We start from the raw sequence: 21,495 nt of genomic DNA on the forward strand, positions 1-21,495 counted from the left end.
ACAAAGGCTGCTATTCTGTAAGAAAATACTGTGAAACTACAGAACATAAGAACTTGTTTTTCAGAAAAACTCAAGGCCCCTATAATCCAAACCAGCAGATTTTCACTAAACCAAAGAATGGAGAATTTATACACAGCAATTTGGAATTCAGTTTGAGTGAAAAAGTAGATAGAAACTGCTTTGAAAAAAGCAGCGCTCTCCCAAATCGTTAATGGTAATATCCAGAACTCTTAATAGCTATAAATAACAGAATTTTTCATTAAAACCTCCTGTATTCACAGTTCTGTAAAGTTTAAATTCACTTTTTTCTTCGTGAGACCAGTTACTCTCTTCCACAACTTCAGGTTGCTGGCAGTTTAATTTTAGCAGCATCTTAACAAACAAAAAAAATCCCACCCAAAAATCCCAAAGCATTTTGTAATTCTGAAATGCAGTAAAACATCAGGCTATGATGTTAAAGCTGTCTAAAGTACTAGCTGCAGAAACAAGCATGGTCTTCGTAGTAGTGCGGAGAAAACATCATTTGTTTGTGATCAAGCCTTGAACAGCAGATATAAAAGAGGAGAATTCTGTTTCAAGCAGTACATGAAAAAAGAAGTCAACTTTCAGCTGCGTGAAGATCATTTGCAGTTTAATTTCAAAAAGTGAAATCACATAAAATCATACTGTCAGTTTACAAAAACATTTTCTCCGTCTCACTTTTCCACAAAATGCGTTGTGTTCATTATAGCTTAGTTAGCATCAGTTTGAAGTAATTAGTCTCCTAGTATTCTCAAAATACAGTATTTGTCGAATAACCAAAGTAAATACAGTTTTAACTTGAAAGCATGTAAGTTCTACCTGTTGTGTACAGGGGAATTTCTACAGTTACATATTGAATAATAGTAAGAGAGTTCACTATGATTGTTTTGCATTGTTCATATGTGGTTGTATTGCATACAGAGTGATAAATGCGAAGATGGTGCCACAGGAGAAATTGATTCTGTGTTTTGGAAACTAGAAGTACATTTATGTACACTTTTATTGAGGGTAGTTTCTTGAGAGTATCTTGGAGTTAGGTGGATGGATTCAAATTCTGAAGACATTCTGGGATAGACTATATTGTTAAGATTTCCAAAATCACTATGACAGGGAGGTGTGAAAGCACTAATTCATTTGTTAATTTTTAAACGTTTTTATTTCTTTGGGTTTTGGGGTTTTGTATGTTTTGGGGTTTTTTTGTTTGTTACATCTTTTGGAGTCTAGGTGGCTTTCCAGACAAGATTTTTCCATTTTCTGCCCTGCTTATGACAGAGTAGTCAATTAAACTGAATATGAGGGTGTTGTATAGTTACTACTGTAGGAGCTGGAGAATTCAAGTATGTTGCAGTAGCTAACAGCAGTGGGGTTTTACCTTCTAGACTGACTCTTGGGGTTTTTTTATTTTCTTTTACTTGGTTTTCCCCCACTAAATATTGAGTCCATGTGTTGTCATTTAAATCAGTTGTAGCAGATTTTGAACAGTGACAGCTGACTGTTTGTATTATTAGATGAGAACCAAATTTGTGGAAATTGATTTAAAAAATTCAGCTAGTAACTTTATTTTATTTTTGTGGAGAATAGAAAGGAGAAGAAAATAATTGAGGATTATCATATGAAAATTGTTCTGTCCCTCCCAATTGTTTTCCTGTTATGACTGTAGATAGATAATATGAAAATAGCACAGTGACTTTGAGGCACGATTCTGCTTGAAACTGGAGAGGACTGAAAATATCCTTTAGTGACACTGAAGTTGCATTAAGTGACAGTAAAAGAAAAAAATATCTTTGCAAATTCAGACATTGAGAAAACCCTCATTGCAGCCTATGATGAACACTCTTCAACATGTGGCTTTCAGATAATCTGCTTGGATGATGTGCTCAGGTGCTAGCAGCATAGAACAGACTGCAGACCTACCAGTCTTGCAGTCGGAGATGTTATGTGCCTGCTTCCAAGATGACTTGGTGCTTGGACAGCATTTTCTTCTGGATAAAGGATTGTTAAATCTGAACGAGGGCAAACCAGATGTGATAGTTAAAGGAAAACATTTCTGAAGCATTTTCAATTGGTGTGCAGTCTGTTTTTCAATTAATGGCATATATTTGCATTTTGTCAGTGCAGTGTGAAGGTTCTTCTGTAATGTAGACTGATTGTGAACTCCCATCTCCTCTATCTATAAATAATGCAGACTAACGCAGAATACTGTGTTGTGTCCCCTAGCTGCTCAAGTTGCTTTTACAGCATGAAATTCTGCTATTGCTGGCTTTCTGGAGGATGCCATGTTTCGTTTGATGCTAAGTTATGTTTGAAGCTGTGACCTTTTAACTTCAGGGCAGTTTGTGCTGGGCCCAGGCTATTCAGAAGATCTCCTGAGGATGGCTGCCAACAGATCTGCTTCGTTTGCTTAGTGGATATGTTTGCATAGAGGATGTTGCTTGCTGTGCAGGAGATAGTTTCTTTGGGGAGAAGAATTAGGTAGTGTGATATGGTGATGGATTTGGTTTCTTCTGTCCAGTGACTGAAATACATGTCATTTAAATGATCAACATTCGGATTCATCATAAAGCTTCAGAACTGAAATTTCATTTGTTTTTAATGTGGAAGAGATTGGGAGCTGCTGTTTGATACTCAGATTCAGTGCAACCCCATGACCACAGTTTAATTTTACTTATTTCTCAGCTGCTTTTGTTAGAGAGAATGTACAGTGAATTTTGCTTTCTTCTTGTAGTTCTTTAAAACAGTAGTATTAACTTTGATCACCACCCGAACAAGCTAGCTGTCCAGTGTCTTAACACATGACCAGTGCCCATGTGTTAAATCTTGCCTAGTTTTGTGGGGTCTGAGGTCTTTCTTTTGTCTATGCGAAATAATGGGATTAAATGGTTTAAGAAAATCTTGTTCTGCCTGAAAAAACAGCATCTCACCATTTCATTAGTTACTGACTTTGAATTAAGAAGTATGACATGTTTTCCTGCAGTATTCTCATTTGCTTTTGCAGGTTTTACTCTATTACGCTACTACAAAGCTCATTTTAGATTACTGTTTGTGAAACATTGTAATAAAATTGTATCAGTTACGTTGAATAATGTTCCACTTTAGTGTGGACATAGAGTTTACACAGTTCTTTGTTGATGTGCATGAGACCATCGGCATCTATGCTGAAGTGCTCAGTACTTAATTGTGGATTGAATTTAGATACCTAAAATGGATAGTGATCTCCTACATTTCCTTTCATTCAAAATTAAGTTTGTTCAGTTAATCTTGCTTTTTATCATGTTCATATGTAGGTAGTAGTTAGATCAGTTCTGTGTCGCTGTATTCATTTGTAATTAGGTAGACTGACTTTTTCCATGTTAATAGTCACTTAGTGTTACACTCGGAATTACTGATTTCATCATGGGAAAATTATGGGACTATTTGTTGTGTTTGTAATTTTTTTAAGGCTATTAGGCAGTTGAGGCGGTTTCTTTTTGAATAGTTTGTTCTAGTTTGCTATGAGGCGCTCTGTGCAATATTGTTTGGAAATATCCTAGGCAATTCTTTTCTGGAGAAGAAAGGTTATACTCGGCAATCTTACGAATCTGAACTGTGTCTTAAAAAATACCCCTCAGTGTTTTTCAGTTACTTGGGTAGGAAATGTTTTGGTCCCCTGTATGTATTGGTCATACCAGTTTCAGACATTAACTTCTGTATTTTAATTGTTTGGTTTTGGTTTTTTTTGTTTGGTTTTGTTTTTTTATTAATCTATTTGTAGATGTGATGCAGATCCATCTGCCCTAGCTAAATATGTTCTGGCATTGGTAAAGAAGGATAAAAGTGAAAAGGAACTGAAGGCATTGTGTGTTGATCAGCTGGATGTATTTCTTCAGAAAGGTATGGTCTTTCTAAAACAGTTAAGCTTGAGTGAAAAGTCTATCTTAATTCATGTAAACAATCTTTTACCACAGAATCGCGCATTTATCCCTCTAGCTTTGTTACTTTGAAGTTTGTAATCCAATTTTGCTAAAGTAATTTGTTCTAAAAAATGGGTGTATAGCACAATATGCATATATCAGGTATATGTTTTGTGTCGGTTGGTATTCCTGGAAGAAAATTATGCATGTTGAAGAGTTTATTGCCAGGATTAGAAGTACTAGAGCTCTGTACAGATATATTCCAGTAATATTTTCTCAGCTGTTTTATTAAGAGACATTAAATAATTCAAGAATTTAAAACCTTTGTGAAATGTCATTATTGACATGTTTCTTGACTCTGTAAATGTTCTTTTTAAATACAAAATTAGCATCAGAGTATTTAAAAAATACTCTTGGTTGTTTTAACTATTTGGTGAATGTTGGGTAGGTTTTTTTTTAATTACTTGTTTTTAAATGGGATAACTGACATTTTGAATGACGGATATTTGTACACTCTTTACTTTTAGAAACTCAGATATTTGTGGAAAAACTGTTTGATGCTGTGAATACAAAAAGCTATCTACCTCCACCAGAGCAGCCATCATCAGGAAGTCTAAAAGTAGAATTTTTTCAGCACCAAGAAAAAGAGACAAAAAAGGAAGAGGTAAGCATTGATTTTATTTTAAATGTGTGTCTTTTTTCCTCATTCCTATAGTTTGCTTATGTGATTCAACTTCATCATGTTAATTTTTTTTACTATCAATAGTCCCCAAACTTACACTACAGCATTAAAATGTCAGAAGATTTTTGCCTGGTATGTTGAGTACTGCTGCACAATTTTTCTAAATGTAAGTGGGTGCTTCAAAGCTAAACCAAAGCAGTTCTGACTCAGCAAATGTAAATAAAGTTATTGAGTAGTGTAGGAGTTGCAGTATCACCTACATTGGTTCTTTACTCAGGATTGCTGTTGTAATTATGCTGCTGTTGAATTCAGCATAAATCCAGCCTGCCATTCCAAATGGCAGTCCTCATTCCTCCAATGGCTTTACCCAGATAACATCCTTATTCCAACAGAAGTGTTTATATTGTTCTTTGAGGCAGAAGAGTAGATTTGTCCTTTTCAACAGCAGCCTAGGTTTGGCTGTGTGAAAGTGTTTAACTGTGATCTGAACCAGCTAATCTGCTGATTGAAGAAAAGACCTTATGTGTCAGTTGTTGAATATTCATGTCTTCCCAGATGTGTCACTGCACCGTAGTATGGATTTTTGTCTACCTGTAGACATAACAGATGTGTTTTCAGTGCAGCACTATAAGGATTGCTTATTCTGCTTTATTGTCTCCCAACCCATGCTTTGAATATTCCTAGAAATAGAAATCTAATATGTTATGAAGATTTTCTAATTGCATTAGATGCAAAAATGTTGTTTCAGTTTTCAGTGTTACTGCTGACTTTTCTCAGCCTTTTGAGTTGTTTGGTTTTATTTGATTGTGCAGACGTCTCCATTATAGTGTAGATGTGTTTTGATCTAATGTACATACTTTAAATTCAGATAGTTAAAGAGGAAGAGCGAGAGAAAAAGTTTTCTAGAAGACTAAATCACAGCCCTCCTCAGTCAAGTTCTCGCTACAGAGATACCAGGTAATACCATTTGTTTAACCTCTCGTATTGTATCAGTAGATGGATTTGGATTTTTGTGTGTTACTAGATTATTTTCTTTCTGTATGGTCACCTAAAAAGCCTAAAAATAAGACTTTTATTGCTTTTATGCATATGTAGTTAAATGGCAGCTGTGTAAGTGACAGTGTAAACAGTTGTGCACAGCTATCACATTTGAATTTCATGATTAATTTTTATGTTAGATCTGTGGTTTATATTAAAACACTCACTGCTTGGTATTGAGGTTGGATTGTGATGAGAGAGACAGGGAACTACTGGAGAAGGTCCAGCAGAGGGCTGTGGAGATGGTTAGGGGACTTGGAGCATCTCTGTTATGAGGAAAGGCTGAGAGAGCTGGGCCTGTTTAGCCTGGAGAAGACTGAGAGGAGGGGATCTTATCAAAGTCTATAAATATCTTAAGGGGGAGTGTCAAGGGGATGGGGCCAGGCTCTTTTCAGTACTGCCCAGTGACAGGACAAGGGGCAGTGGGCACAAACTGAAACACAAGAAGTTTCTTCTGAATATGGGGAAAAACTTCTTTACTTTGAGGGTGACCAGAGCACTGGAACAGGCTGCCCAGAGAGGCTGTTGGAGTCTCCTCTGGAGACATCAGAATCTGCCTCAATGCAACTCTGCAACCTGATTGAGGTGAACCTGTTTTAGCAGGGGGTTGGACTAGGTGATCTCCAGAGGTCCTTTCCAGCCCTGACTCTTCTGTGATTCTGTGAATTTTAATTTAGAAGCCTTCAGTAACTGTCACCTTTTTGTTGTTTCCAGCTTGGGGAAGGTGTGGTATTAGGCAGAAGCAGAATTTTATGTATGTTTTAAAATCTTATGCATGGTAAAATTAAACTATGTAAACCAAATAAAATAATTTTTCAGATATTCTGAGAAGAAAGCAAGGGCCATAGTTAGATTCCATTTGTAGCTTTTCTCTAATTTTCATTGCCATTTCTTAAGGTTTTTAATGGTAGTTCAAGTTTTAAATTATGGCTTCATAATTCTTGTAATTAACTTACAAAATTACATGTTTAGAAGCCGTGATGAAAGGAAAAAAGATGAACGTTCTCGGAAGAGAGATTATGACCGAAATCCTCCCAGAAGAGATTCTTATAGGGATCGATACAACAGAAGAAGAGGGAGGAGTCGGAGCTACAGCAGGAGTCGAAGTAGAAGTTGGAGCAAAGAGAGGTTGCGGGACCGAGATAGAGACCGGAGCAGAAGCCGGAGCAGAACACGAAGCAGAGGTACCAACAGTTGGTCTCTAAAATACGGTGAATGTTTCCTACAAAATTTAGACACTAAACTTAAACACTATGTTCAACATGTACCAAGATTTCCTCTATTGTTCTTGTTTCTTTGTTCAAATATAGCTTGCTTTTCTGTGGAAATAAGGGTTATGTGATTATGTTTTCAGTGCTTGTTTTGCCCTCTTTCCCACCATTCTTCTCTAATGCCTTTGACTGTCTTGGCCACTTCTAAGCAGTATTACAAGAGAGGCAGAAAAGTCAAGAGTTAATTGCATTTCATTACATTTTAGGAACTCAGAATCTGGTTTGGGAAGATACAGAAATTAATACCCATCTACAGAGGTAGAACTGGCAGAAATTACCTGTTTGGCAGCAAATGACTTGTCAAACAGAACAGTATAGTTGTGTTCTTTTTGTCTTGTCCCCTACTTGGTGTCATAGGGAGAAGCTGAAATTACTACGGTAAATATTTGCATTTGCACACATATCTGTAAGCCTTAAAACTTCAGTACAGTAGTTTGTCAAACTTCTTTAAAAACAAAGCTGTTTATTCATCTGAAAGGAATGCTTTTCCCCCCAGTAGTTGTTACTGATAAATTGGACAAGAGCATTGAGAGTCACTTTATATCTTTAGCCTGTCTTAGACAATGTAGAGGTAAAAGTAGTCTGGTTTAAGTCTCCTGTGTATTATTTTTTTTCCTGTAGAATGGGCCTAGTTAACTCAGCCTTAAAAGTAGGAATAGAGTTCCTGAAATTATGTTAGCAGATACTTTACAAACGACTTATGAACAAGCAAGTTGAACAGCATGCAGCAGTTTAACTGAAAGATTATACTGTGATTAAATCTTAAATTAAGGATTATTTTACATAAATTGCAGTGGAAATATAGAAAATATAGTGAAATCTTTATTTTTCTAAGCACATTAAGAAAAACCTGTCTTACCTACACTTACCTGCCTTCTTTTAAGACATTTTTATTAGTATTGCTTTAATGCGAGGTTATTTGAGTCTACCAACTTACTTCATAAAACAACACTTTTGTCTTAATCTGGATACTTACTGTTTATTTGATGGTGTTATTAGAAAATTCAGAGAATAGTTTGCATGTATTCATAATAAAACGTCATGTTAGTGCTGAATAACTAATACAATAACTTAAAGAATTAACTTTCCATCTGAAGTTCTTAAAATATATGCATCACTACAGAAGATGTACTCTGCAGTTAGGTAGGGTTTCTGCTTTGCTGTGGGTATAGCTGTTACTGAAATACCCCAGTGGCTGATTATGTACTTGTAAGATTATTATTTTTCTGATTAAACCTTTGGAATGTAGAATCATGGAATAGTTGAGGTTGGAAGAGACCTCTGACAGTCATGTAGTCCAGCATCCCTTCTCAAAGAGATAAACTGGAGCAGGTTGCTCAGGACCCTGTCTAGTTGGGTTATTATACATAGCTCCAACAGTAGAGACTCTACAGGCACTCTGGGCAACCTGTAGACTTTCCAGTTATGATTTTCATGTTTTGAGTTGATGTGGAATAAAGATACTTAACACAGGTTAATGGCTGCTTGTGGTGAAAATGTGCAGAAAGAATCATCCAATATAACTTTTTTTTTTTCCCTCCCAATATTAACAGAAAGGGATTTGGGAAAGCCAAAATATGATATGGATAGAACAGATCCATTAGAGAACAATTATACTCCAGTTTCTTCTGTGACAAATATTTCGTCCAGCCACTACCCTGTCCCTACGCTGAGCAGCACTATTACTGTTATTGCTCCTGCTCATCATGGAAATAACACTACTGAAAGCTGGTCAGAGTTCCATGAAGAGCAGCTGGACCACAACTCCTATGGAAGACCTCCGCTGCCAAAGAAGCGCTGTAGAGATTATGATGGTAAGTCTGTATTTTTTTTAATTGCTTCCAGCAGCTATGATCAGCCACTTTCTGAAAAGGTTGAGGTAGTTTTCCTTTCTTCTCCTGATCTCCTCTCTTACTGTTTTTTTCTTTCCACTACACAATTCTTGAATGCAAATTTTATCCCGCTTTTTATTGACTTTAGTATATTTAATATATATAATGATATATTAATATTTAATTCATAAATAAAAAGGATATTTTAATTTATATTTGCAATACAATGCATATAATTATATAATGATTAATATGCATGATATATGATTAAATGTGTATAATAATTATATTTGTTTCAAATAATGAATAGTTGATTAAATGAAATATATTTTATAATTGTATTTAAAGTTATTAAAAAATCTAATTTTACCCAGATTTTCTGTCTTGTTCAAGCCGAATACTGTATTTGATGGTTTCAACCATGATTAGCACCTTACTGACCTCATCTTTTTTTTTTATTACATCCTATCTAAGATAATTTTTAACTAGAAAGTTCTAGAACTGCAATTTCCCATGCTTATGTTAACTGATTTTTTTCTGTGTAGCTGTTGCTTAAAATTGGGTGGGGTTTTGTGCTTATTTGTGTCTTAAGGTTTCATTTTGCATGTCTTGTGCCAAAGTCCACACAAGAGGCTGCTGCAGTTGGCAGCGTCTTAGCTAAGTTCAGCCAGTCAACCTGTTAGCTTGGAAGAGATTAAATTTCCCCTGTAGTTTTTTTTTTTTTAGTTTTTTTGTTGTTGTTGTATACCACAGGGACAAGTTCAGGATGTAGGCCAGTTTACGTTCAGAACTCTGATTAGAATTTTTTTTTTTAAAGTAACGAGCTCTCAAGTGTTGGCAGACTTGTACTTGTGAGGAACAGATTTGCCAGTATACATCACAGCAATATTGTGGAGCAGGTAGAGTTGTAAAAGTGTAGTTTTGTTGTGGAATTATCTTCTGATGCAAGCTGAGCAGCAGAATGTTGTGTCATGCTCCCAACTGTACAGATCTCTTAGAAAGGAATGAAACGTGCAGGCTAGTATACTTCTGAAATAACATCTCCAGGCATGACACTGGGACTTTGTGCCTATAACAGTCTGTCTTCAATAGCAGCCTTATTTCCAGTTTCTGAGTATGAAGCAAGTTGTAGGGTGTTTGAAAATTGTGATACAGTTGTCCTCAAATGTTTACTTTTTGTTTGGGTTTTTTTCCCCTATGTTTCTGTGTGTTACTAAAATCTCTCGGTAGGTGTCTCTTCCATTTGCTTTTCTCATGGCTTTTTCGTGTCTTCCAAATTTATTAAGCTCACCTCTTCAATGGCAAGCTGGTTCCCACATATGGCTCTTCCTATCTGTACTTTCATGTTTTCTATTTGACCCTCTGCAGAACTTCTGGTTTTCCTTAATGTTACAATTTATATGTTCTGTAACTCTTCCTGAAGATAAGGTAAAGCAGACTGCTTTTCTGCATCATGTTTTGAGGAAGTGGACACTTAGCTTTCTTCCTGTTTTACTAGAGGATGTTTTGAACTTTTCCCCCATATTAATTGAATTTTATTGGTGGTTTTGTGGGATCTGTTGCTAAACAGGAAATTGTAGAATGGTTTGCATTGGAAGGGACCTTAAAAGATTCATCTAGTCCACCCCCCCTGCACTGAGGAAAATCTTCAACTAGATGAGGTTGCTCAGAGCCCTGTCCAGCCTGACCTTGAATGTTTCCAGGAATGAGGCATCTGCAGCCTCTCTGGGCAACTTGTTCCAGTGTTTCACCATCCTCACAGTAAAGAATTTCTTCCTTAAATCTAATCTGAATCTACCCTCATTCAGTTTAAAACAGTTACCTTTTGTCGTATTGCAGCAGGCCCCATCTTTCTTATAAAAGCCCCCCTTTAAGTACTGCAAGGCTGCAATAAAGTCTTCTGAGAGCCTTCTCTTCTCCAGGCTGAACAACCTCAATTCTCTCAGCTTTCCCTCATAGGTAGGAGAGGTATTCCAGCCTTCTGATCATGTTTTTGTGGCCCTCCTCTGGACCTACTTCAATGTTTTGCTTGCATGTAAAAGAAAATAATTGGATGTGTGTTCATTTTTATTTATATGTGTGTATTTTATATTTACATACGTATATATATATATAAGTAACAGAATTTTTGATCTTACATGATTGCATTAAACTGGAAGAATATTCTAATTCTTCCTGAAATAATTGCAAGAGACAGAAAAGAACTGAATTTTCTCATGTTAGAAGTTAATCTTATACATTCCAACTTTAATAGGGGTTTCTCAATCCTGGTATCTACACTTTTTACTTAGAAACACTGGGTTTGTTACTGTGATGACATCTAAATTTTATTCTTTGCTTTCACAGTTTGTTACGATTCAGTGCAGAATTAATTCTTCAAGAAAAAAGTCTTAACTCCTGTATTTATTCTGCTGGACTGTTAAAAATAGAGTTAAATGGTCAATTTAATTTTCTAATGTAAATTTCTGCTGGTATGTGAAGCTCTTAATATACCAACCGCTGCATTACCTGTAGAATGTCTCATATCTACTCTGAATCAAACTACAGCTGTTGAATACTAACAATTCTTTTTGGATTTGATGTTTCAGAAAAGGGTTTCTGTATGAGAGGAGACATGTGCCCTTTTGATCATGGAAGCGACCCAGTAGTGGTAGAAGATGTGAATCTTCCTGGCATTCTGCCTTTTCCAGCACAACCCCCTGTTGTTGAAGGACCACCTCCTCCTGGACTTCCTCCCCCTCCACCAATTCTGAGCCCTCCTCCTGTTAATCTTAGACCTCCAGTACCACCACCAGGCCCCTTACCACCTAGCCTTCCACCTGTAACAGGTAATTAAAAAAATAAATCTCATTTTTTAGTAGAAAAGCCTCAATGTTACTTGGGTTGTATACAGCGCAAAAAGCTGTTTTAAGACTGCCAGCTATATTTTAGAAAGTTGTAGTGTGCTCTACAATGACATAGCTTACCCCAGAATTACTCTTTTTTTTAATAGTAATTGTTGCAGAGTTGGTGGTTGTAAAATTTTCATGTTAAATGTGAATCTTGAACATGCAATAATATTTTAATTGTGTTTAAGCAAAAGTATGGCATGGCAAAACTCAATTCCTTCAGTTTTATAGAAGTTGTGCAACACTGCTGTTAGAGAAGAGGGGAAGATACTGGAAACAACAGATATTTGGCATTTAATTTGTAATAATAAAGTTAGAAAATTCATGACTACATCAAATTTACACCTGAAAATGTCACTTGTGATTAATTTTGAAAGTAAGCTTGTAAAGTAGCCAAGAAAGAAAAATCTCCAGCTTGTTCACTCTTTCATTGGAAAGTACTTTGGCTGAGGCACTACAAATGATATGAAGACTTGTGTTCCTGGCTCTCGTTTATAAAATAGCAGTTTAGTATTCAGTTCCCTTGTGTGGTTTAAGAACTGTTACGTTAGCTTTATGTGTGTATTTCTTTCTCTTTTTTTATTAAATTAGATGTCCCACTTAGTAAAATTATTCAAGAATAATATATATTTGATATTGCTTGGAAGTTTCTTAAACTGTTTTCACTTCCAGTTGATAGTATATTTGAGTAAGATCTGAATGGATTTATGTCACTTAGTATAGAGAATAACTGTATTGCTGGGGTGATGAGTTCTGCCAGACATAGGATTTCCAGATCTGTGTGGAAAGTTCAAATATCTTACTTTGTATCTTTTTCCAAAACATGGTTTGGCCAGTGATTACATTCAGGGTCAGGCTTGACTGTCCCTTTTGAAAGTGACATGTTACCTGTTGTAAACAAAAAAACCCAACAAAACAAAAAAAATATCAAACCATCCAACCAAATCCCTCAGTTTTAAGAAGGATTCCTTTGATTTTTCCACCAGAGTTGTAGATTGTTTCTTGGACGTTTGGAAACGCAATTTTGGTCAAGTTAGTTATTATCACAGAATCTTTTTCTTACAGACTATTTAAAAATAATCTTGTTTCTTTGAGAGGCATTTATAAAGCATTAAAGATCTGTTAGTGAAGATAAATACTGGGTTAGCAATTAAGTTGTCCATATAGAAAGAAGGTGTTTGGAGAAGTGTTAAACTATTCAAATGCTTTTCTCTGTAGTGTTAAGTTTGGAGTCATTTGCTGGTAGGGGTGGTTTCATATGAATGAATAGTACATTATCTTGTCTGTATACATACCTCTCACCCCTTTTATTTTAAATAGCCTTAAAAACATTTCAGATCCATTTCCATACGAGTTGAGTGTAATGTAATCTAGTGGATAATACATTAATGCAGTGTTTTCCTTTGTTTTTGACAGGACCACCCCCTCCACTTCCTCCATTGCAGCCTGCTGGCATGGATGCCCCCCCAAACTCAGCAACTAGCTCAGTTCCTACTGTTGTTACAACGGGTATTCATCACCAGCCGCCTCCTGCTCCACCCTCTCTTTTTACAGCAGGTGTAGTACTGAGGCTTTGCCCACAAGGTTTGCTAAATAGAATAACATTGATTCATATTATACTGTACTTTTTAGAGATTATAATTTCATAGTTTGGGAGAATAAGTTGGCATAATTTAGCCTGTGACAGTAATTTAACACTTTTATTTCTGATTTAGTTTAGGACAGAAATAAAATGTGAATGTAAAGCATGAATCTTGACTGTGAACTAATATTCTCATTGTGTTTAAGCAGAAATCTTGGCATGGCATTTTTTTAGGATAGTTGTTATACAACTCTTCATTGTAACTGTATCTTGTAATTAAATATTATATTTGAAACCTTAGGAGTTTCAACTGCAATTTATTTTAATTAGACAATTTCTTTCTTACCAGAAACGTATGACACAGATGGCTATAATCCAGAAGCTCCAAGTATAACAAATACTTCAAGACCTATGTATAGACATAGAGTACATGCCCAAAGACCAAATTTGATAGGACTCACATCAGGTGATATGGATCTACCACCCAGAGGTATGCTCTCAAAGCTACACTTGCTTAGTTTAGCTGGGTTTCTTACGTAATTCAGGTTGAGGCAGTTTTCAGGTTGATGTAATGCTGGAAAACATTACAATTTGTAAAATCTTTCGAAATTAAGGAAACTTTTAATTTATGCTCATAGTTGCTTTGTGTGTGCATTTTCACAGGTAAAATGAAATCTCTTGATGGAGCATTGCACAGTTTACACTTAGGTGTAATAACTGGTCACTTAGTATATCTTTTATACAGAAAAAAGTTAATGTTGCTGTAACAGAATCTTAGGATGATTTTTGCTGCAGAAAGGAGGAAGCCATTTTTATCTGGTGGCAGACAGTTACATATGAGTAATCTTAACTTCATAATTCCTGTGGCCCTGAGAAGCAGTAGCAGCAGCATACAAAATGAGAAGAGGAATAAACCAATTTTTTTATGTGGTTTTGTTTACATTTGTATGTATTTGTATTTAATCTTAATATGTTTCTGTTGGTGTATTTTCAGTGAGGAGTCCCTCAATATGATTCCTGTTCTTCAGCAAGAGCCACTCCTCTCCCACCCTATCCCTAAATCTTGCTCCTAGGTGTTAGTGCTCTGGAGTACTGTAACTTTCCTATCATGAGCATTTTTATGTGTGTGATCTAATAGTAGAATAGAGATGTTAAATAGTGTGAGCCTCAGAGTATTGTACGGGACATTGTGAATCAGTGAGTGTAGTCATCTTGAGGCAGATGCCTTCTGTCACACCTCTTTTGTTTTCCTTGTGTGATGTTACTGTGACAAAATGAAAGCTATTAGCTATTTTGATCTGTCACTATTGATCAGCATCTATTGATAGTAAAGGAGAAAAGTCTGTGACCAAGATTTGATTCTGTTGAAACAAGGATCATAGTAATTTCAAAATGAAACAATTGTGCTTTTCAATGCAAATTCAGCGTGAGCAGAATACCTTTTTACTATACACAGAAAATACAAAAAATATTGTGAAATCTTTTCATCTGTTTACAGAAAAACCTCCTAATAAAAATAGTATGAGAATAGTGGTAGATGCTGAATCCAGGAAAAGAACAATTGGTGCAGGGGATGGTGGAGTTCCTACAAAGAAGACTTGGTTTGACAAGTGAGTGATCATTAACACAAGGTTGGCTTAATAGTTGGAATTCTATGAAGCTCTTTCCTGTAATTTGAAATACACAGAAATCTATATAAACTGTAAGCAAGTTAAACTGTGAGTTGTACTAAAATCACACTATAGAGTGATCTGTATTTGACTATCTTCTCTTAAAGGCAGTACAGAGGTAGCCGAAGTTGCTTTGGATGATACCACGATCTACTCTTTGAGAGCTGGAATGATCTCAGCGAAGCTGCAGTGGGTTGTTTGTTAGAGATGACTGATTTTAGTTTTGAAATGTGAATTGTATCATCGCTATTTTGGTTTGAGTTGCCAAGTATTTAACTGACAGAAAATAGAGGGTGAAGCGCTTAGTGTCCAGATATACCTGGGGTGATAAAAGGTCAGAAGGGATTTTAAGAGATTACTAGGACTGAGAAGAGCCTTGAAGTAATAGTTGTTTGAAATGTTGGTGGGGATATTCTGTGGAATAGCAGAGAAATAGTTTTTGAAGATGTTGGAAATCAGGACTCACTGATACATGCAAATAATCGTGAATTACGGATTTACGTGCTGCAGTATGCTGGGAGTATCTGTGGGGAAGACTGCAGGTGTATGAACTTGTGTGCCTTGTGCTCTTCTACATTTTTTTTAAATAGCTTTTTTTTTTTTAAGTCCACAGATCTTTCTCTCAGTATCTCATACACACATGCTTCTGTGAAACTATGTAATTTCACATTGTCTTTGCTAGCTTGCTATGGATTTCTGGCTTGATTTTTATTTGTTGCAGGCAAAATTTTAACAGAACAAATAGTCCAGGTTTCCAGAAGAAGGTGCAGTTTGGGAGTGAAAATACAAAACTTGAATTGAGAAAAGTTCCCCCGGAACTTAACAATATCAGCAAACTTAATGAGCACTTCAGTAAGTTTGGAAATTTGGTCAACTTGCAGGTAAGAGTCAACAAAGAGAAGGCAGTATGCTTTGACTTAATGATAGAGGTAGTTACTGAAAGGAGAATGCCAGTTGTTTTTTTTAACTGGTTCCCTGAAACTGTTACTATTTTCCTGATTTGTTTCTTAAGCATGATCTCATTGTTTTTAATGAAATTGTCATTGAAGAAGCAGAAATAGAATGTTCTAGTCTTTTAGGTTTTGAACAAGTGTTTTCATCACAGGTAAGACTTTTAAGATACATTGTTTAAAACATTGAAAATTGATTGTAAGTCTTTTCCCTTCACCCCTTTTCATAAACCCTTTGTCTCTGAGATAAATTGTAAATACAGAAAACCTGTATTTCTCATCCAGAAAGCAACCCTGTGATATAATTGCGTTCTGTTCCCACAGTAGTGGTGGTTTGTCCCTTATAATAAGTGGTGTATCTGAGTGACCCACATATATAAACAGAAATAAGCAAACAGTTAAAGATACGAAGTAAATACCAAGAACTAGGACCTAATTTAGGTTGATGTTACATATTGCAGACTGTATGTGTTATGTCAGTATTTTATATCCAGTCTCTAAGCTACTTAGTGTGATCTTTCATCAGGCATCATTATCAACAAGTCTCAGATGTTAGCTTGTGATTTTATGTATGCTTTCTTGTTTTTACTGAGAGGTTGAAGAGGTGTAATAGAATGGTTTTGTGCATACAGATACTGTACAGAATAAAGCTCCTGTGCCTGTCTGAACATGGAGATAATTTAAATCCTTCTTAATTGCTCTTAAATATTTCTTAAGCCTTTCCATAGTTTACCTAAGAATATGGGTGTATTAGCAGGCAGTACGATTCAGTAAGGCAAGTAAAATTGTGTGTGGATGTATATAGAGGCAGGCTGATGTGCAGATAGATATTGCAAGCTATGCTTTTCTTCCCAAAGTTGTAATTTTGTCCTTTGAAAGAGTCTAAAATAGTGTGTTAATGCTCAAAGGAGGAAAACAAAAATTAACTTTGTTGTCTAGCTCTGATACTAGATAGGACACTTATTAACTGACCCATGGTTTTTTTTGTAGCAATTTTCTTCAGTGATTCTTCCTCTTGTCTTTCAAAGTACTCCTATTTACAATTAGAAATACTGTTTGACTGTTTATGGATTTTACCTCAGTTTGGTTCGTTGTTTTTTTTAACTGTTGTTAAAGTTAGTTAGCTTATTCTCAAGGTTGCTTCTTGACACCAGGCACTTTTAACAGAATCATGAATGATTTTACAATAATTGAGAGACAAATGAAGATCTTACATGTAGTAAGTTTTGTTCTTCTGTTTTAAATCTTAGGTTGCATATCAAGGTGATCCAGAAGGTGCCCTTATTCAGTTTGCCACACATGAGGAAGCAAAGAAAGCTATATCAAGTACAGAAGCAGTATTAAATAATCGTTTTATTAAAGTTTATTGGCATCGAGAAGGCAGTGCACCACAAATCCAAACTACTACACAGAAGGTAGAGGGTCTAAGTCTATTTTATCTAAAATGTTGTCAGATACAATCTTTTAAACATTTTTTACAAATGTTTACAGAAAGTGAACTAGGTACTTCCGAAATAATGAACACTTCATGTGAGTCTTTTCCAAAAGTTACTCTTTTAATTGTAGATTCTTTGACCTCAGATACAAAGTTCAGGAGTTGATTAGCAAGATAAGACTGAAGGTATTTAAAGAAAGCCCTTCTGTGACTTACAGAAAATTCCACTCTGTTGTCATCTCATGTGAAGCAAGAATTGATGCTTCTGTCTGCTGAGTAATATCTATTCTGCTTTAAATGGTATAGGCTTTTTCTTTGAGGAGAAGAAAGACAGCAGAGTTATTTTTCTTGTAAGATAATCTCTATTTTCTTCCAAAAGGTGCTTGTTTTATCTAGTCCTTTCCTTTCTCTTTCTGTTGAGCATGCATACTGCTATAGAAAGTACCAGTAGAATTTGTTCTACATAAAGGTACCTGTATGTATATACAGATATACATGCATATATATGTAGAGAGAGAGGACATGCAAACAATGTAAGAGGAGAGCTGCATTAGAGAGACTGATTTGTGGGAGTGGTTCAGGGACATTTTACATTTTTAAGTGGAGAGGAAGGTGCTGATGTCCCTGTCATACAATGACAGGATGCCTGGGAATGGTTCAGAGCTGCCTCAGGGGAGGTTCTGACAACATTAGCATTTTTTTACAGAGAGGGTGGTCACACACTGCTTGCTAGAGGTGGCTGCTGCCCCAAGCCTCGGAGTGTCTAAAGAGGCATGTGGATAATACCCTTTATAATATGTTTTAACTTCTGGTTAGCCCTGAAGTGATCAGGCAACATTGGACTAGATGGTCATAGTTGGTCCCTTCCAACTAAGCTGTTGTATTCCACATTTTTGGAAGGAATTGCGTGGAGCACCTATTGGTAGTTGTCATGTGCATAGTAGCACTGGCAACTTTCTAAGAATATGAAACAGCAACTACTGTTGTGCAGCTTAGATTTGTAACCTGTGGCAAGCCAAATCAGATTTGTTAGCAGGAGTAGTGGCTCTGCTCAAACATAAGCAGAAGCTTCGATTCTCCGAGGTCATCTGGGTTATTGAGTAGAGAGTTTTGTCAGTTAGCTCATGGTGTGGCAAGTCTTTCTAAATACTTGTGTATCCTGCTTTATTGGATTTGCTGTTGCTGTGGAACAACACAGTCTATGCTTAGAAAATCTGAAGCAGGCTCTGTAGAAGAAACACTTATTTATATATGCTGATATAATGAGTAAATGAGTTGTTAGAGGATTCTTTCAATTGCTGCTCTGTTTCACATTCCTACTTTGGATGGTGTATGTCATCATCATTCAGAAATAATGACCCAGTTTTCCATAGCAATCCTGCTATAGGGCGTTTTAACAGTTCTCCCTCCTCTTTTTCTTTTGTAAGAAATGCCCTGCTTTTTATCTACAAAAATGCAGTTTTAACGAAACCCATTTCACCATCTCCTCAATTGTCATCCTTTAGATTTGAGGTTTGAATTAAAATTTATAAATTTCCTTGATGCTTCATCTGAATTAGTGCTACTCAAAATGTGTTGTGGTTTAACCCCAGCTGGCACCTTAAGCACCATGCAGCCACTTGTGCACTCCCCCCATAGCAGGATGGGGGAGAGAATCGCAAGGGTAAAAGTGAGAAAACTCACAGGTTGAGATAAACACAGTTTAATAAGTAAAGCAAAAGCCACCTATGTGAGCAAAGCAAAACAAGGAATTGATTCACCACTTCCCATGGGCAGGCAGGTGTTCAGCCATCCCCAGGAAAGCAGGGATCCAGCACACCTAATGGTGACTTGGAAAGACAAACACCAACCATCACTCTGAATGTTTCCCCCTTCCTCCTTCTTCCCCCAGCTTTATATTGCTGATCATGACATCATATGGTATGGAATATCCCTTTACTCAGTTGGGGTCAGCTGTCCCAGCTGTGTTCCCTCCCAGCTTCTTGTGCACCTGCAGCCTGCTGGCTGGTGGGGTGTGTGAGGAAGAGACAAGGCCTTCCTGCTGTGTAAGTGGTGCTCAGCAATAACGTAAACATTCACCTGTTATCAACGCTTTTTCCAGCACAAATCCAAAACACAGCCCCTTACTAGCTACTATGAAGAAAATTAACTCTACCCCAGCCAAAACCAGCACAAAATGGTATTTATTTTCTAAGCTCAATTTACATCTCATCAGCCAGAAGAGGGCAGTGGAGTATGTCATTGCATTCATAGGAACATTGCCTCTCTTGAGAAGGATAGCTTGAACAGTTTCGGAGTATTAACTGTGTGTTTCCAAACAAGTATCTGTATATTTGTGATTTTGCAAAATATCAATTTTAAATAGCGTTAAGTTTTTAGTGATGTTACTAGCTTCCCAGCATACCACCTTCGGCAAGTTAACCTTGATGGTTAGAGAATGAATTCCCCTTGCTACCAGGTGACAGTATTAAGGGTTCCCACTTCACAAAGAACAGCTTTTCAGCCTGTGTGAGGAGACTGCAGTTTGAAGTCTGTTACAGGCAAAAGAGGGCACACAGTGCTAAGAAAAATTTAAACAGGAAGTTAAACTTTTAAGTGCAGCGCTTTCATGTTCTTCTATCCCAGAATTTAACAGTTATCAAATTGTTCAGTCTGTAAACAGGTATTTGTAATTCATAATCCTTTCAGGAACCTGAATTTTTTCTTCCCTTTTCATTGAAATCAGTATTTGATATCATATCTACAAGTAGTAGGGAAGCTCTTTTCTTACAGTACTTCACATACTATATGTATTTGAATTTTTATCAAGATTTCTGGTGTATTAATTAATTGCAGCTGAATGAATTTTACCTGTATTTATAATGGTTTCTGGCCAGTTTTTTTTTCTGTCAGGCACTAAAGACAGGCTTTTGGATTTTTTTCAACAAGAAATGAGTTGGCTTTTAAGTTGCCCCTTCACTAGTATCTGGTCCTGCAGAATTTCTTGAGCGTTGATGTTTCCTCAGCAGGATTACTTTGGAAATTTCTTACTGTGGAAATCCTGAAAGAAGTGGAAGTACTTAGTAAAAGTGGTGGGAGTCAACCATAATTAATCCACAAATAAAAGGCTTCTGCCAAGAATCAGAAATAATGTGTTCTCTGCATCTGTCTGTAGTAGAAAAAGCAAGAAGTACTGGGCTTTAAAGGCAGCAGAAGAGATTTACATTAGATATTAAAATTTTCTAATGCTGGGGGATGCTGAAACACTTTTGCCTAGAGAAGCGATAGGACCTCTTTCATTAGAAATTTGTAAGAACTACATAGGTAGATACTGTAAATGGTTTACGTATAGCTGACTTTGTCCTGGAGTGAGGGAATGGATTAGGTGACCTCTTGAGGGTCATAAATATGACAGGAAGCTTGCTTGGAAGCATGGTTTTTTGGTCTTAAATGTGTTTAATGTTTTTGTCAAAGAAAAAAAAAGCAACGTGCTAGCTGTCAGGGCATATCCATGGTAGGTTCAAAGATTAGCTTGCTCTTTTCTTTTTCCTCAGCCCCATGAGTGCATGTCTCCATATCCTTCCTTCTGTTTTCTCCAAGTTAAATACGTAGGAGATGAAAAGTGACATATTGCTGTAAAAAACAAGAGTCTCTATGGTACAAGTTTGTATTCTGCCTTTCCATAATCAAATGCTTGATGATGAAAGACTTCTGAAGGGAGTCAGAAGACTGGTTATCACATTTTATTCAGTTCTAAAAGGTTGAAATTAAGGTAGTCAGAGTAGACATGATTAATAGAAATAGATCAGAGTTGTTTGATCACTTCTGTGAGCTACAAGTGCAAAATAGATATTATTGCTGTATGCACTACATAGCCAGTATAACATCCTAAATATCATGAATTGTGTATTTTTGCCATCAAGTGAAAAAGTGAAAAAGCTTTTGAATGATAGAAGGGAAGTAATGTAAATCTAAATGCCATTACAGCAATTTCGTTGGGTATTTATTGAACTACATATGTAGCAACCTTCTGTTGTTAATATAATGATGTGCTTTTTTTTTTGGCGGTGTGGGGGGGTTGTTACAGGTTATACAACCCTTAGTTCAGCAACCTAGTTTACCAGTAGTGAAACAATCAGTCAAGGAGAGATTAGGTCCCGTACCTGCAAGTAATATTGAGCCTGCAGAAGCACAGAGTGCCAACACAGAAGTCACTCAGGTATGTTACGACTGTCAAAAAATCAGTTGGCATGTTTT

At 36.3% G+C, this 21,495-nt stretch overlaps 1 protein-coding gene across 10 annotated transcripts in view; it reads left to right on the forward strand.

The window, feature by feature from the left end:
* Nucleotides 1-21,495, forward strand: part of RBM26 (RNA binding motif protein 26) — a 74,505-nt gene that overhangs the window by 9,650 nt on the left and 43,360 nt on the right. For 5 of the 10 annotated variants that reach the window (XR_008747078.1, XR_008747077.1, XR_008747079.1 and 2 more), the window contains exons 2-13: nucleotides 3,773-3,891; nucleotides 4,439-4,575; nucleotides 5,462-5,550; nucleotides 6,604-6,842; nucleotides 8,456-8,716; nucleotides 11,323-11,562; nucleotides 13,039-13,206; nucleotides 13,554-13,694; nucleotides 14,703-14,814; nucleotides 15,596-15,755; nucleotides 17,075-17,239; nucleotides 21,326-21,457. Coding sequence is in view for 7 of the 10 variants with exons in the window: in XM_027781011.2 (XP_027636812.1) it covers nucleotides 3,773-3,891; nucleotides 4,439-4,575; nucleotides 5,462-5,550; nucleotides 6,604-6,842; nucleotides 8,456-8,716; nucleotides 11,323-11,562; nucleotides 13,039-13,206; nucleotides 13,554-13,694; nucleotides 14,703-14,814; nucleotides 15,596-15,755; nucleotides 17,075-17,239; nucleotides 21,326-21,457 (1,963 nt within the window). In the remaining 3 variants the exon portion in view is untranslated. The remainder of the gene's footprint in view (nucleotides 1-3,772; nucleotides 3,892-4,438; nucleotides 4,576-5,461; nucleotides 5,551-6,603; nucleotides 6,843-8,455; nucleotides 8,717-11,322; nucleotides 11,563-13,038; nucleotides 13,207-13,553; nucleotides 13,695-14,702; nucleotides 14,815-15,595; nucleotides 15,756-17,074; nucleotides 17,240-21,325; nucleotides 21,458-21,495) is intronic. The other 5 variants (XM_013295974.2, XM_013295976.2, XM_005233448.3 and 2 more) reach the window with 3 other exon arrangements.

Source organism: Falco peregrinus, chromosome 4 (genome assembly GCF_023634155.1).
Source record: "Falco peregrinus isolate bFalPer1 chromosome 4, bFalPer1.pri, whole genome shotgun sequence".
Lineage (NCBI taxonomy): Eukaryota > Metazoa > Chordata > Aves > Falconiformes > Falconidae > Falco > Falco peregrinus.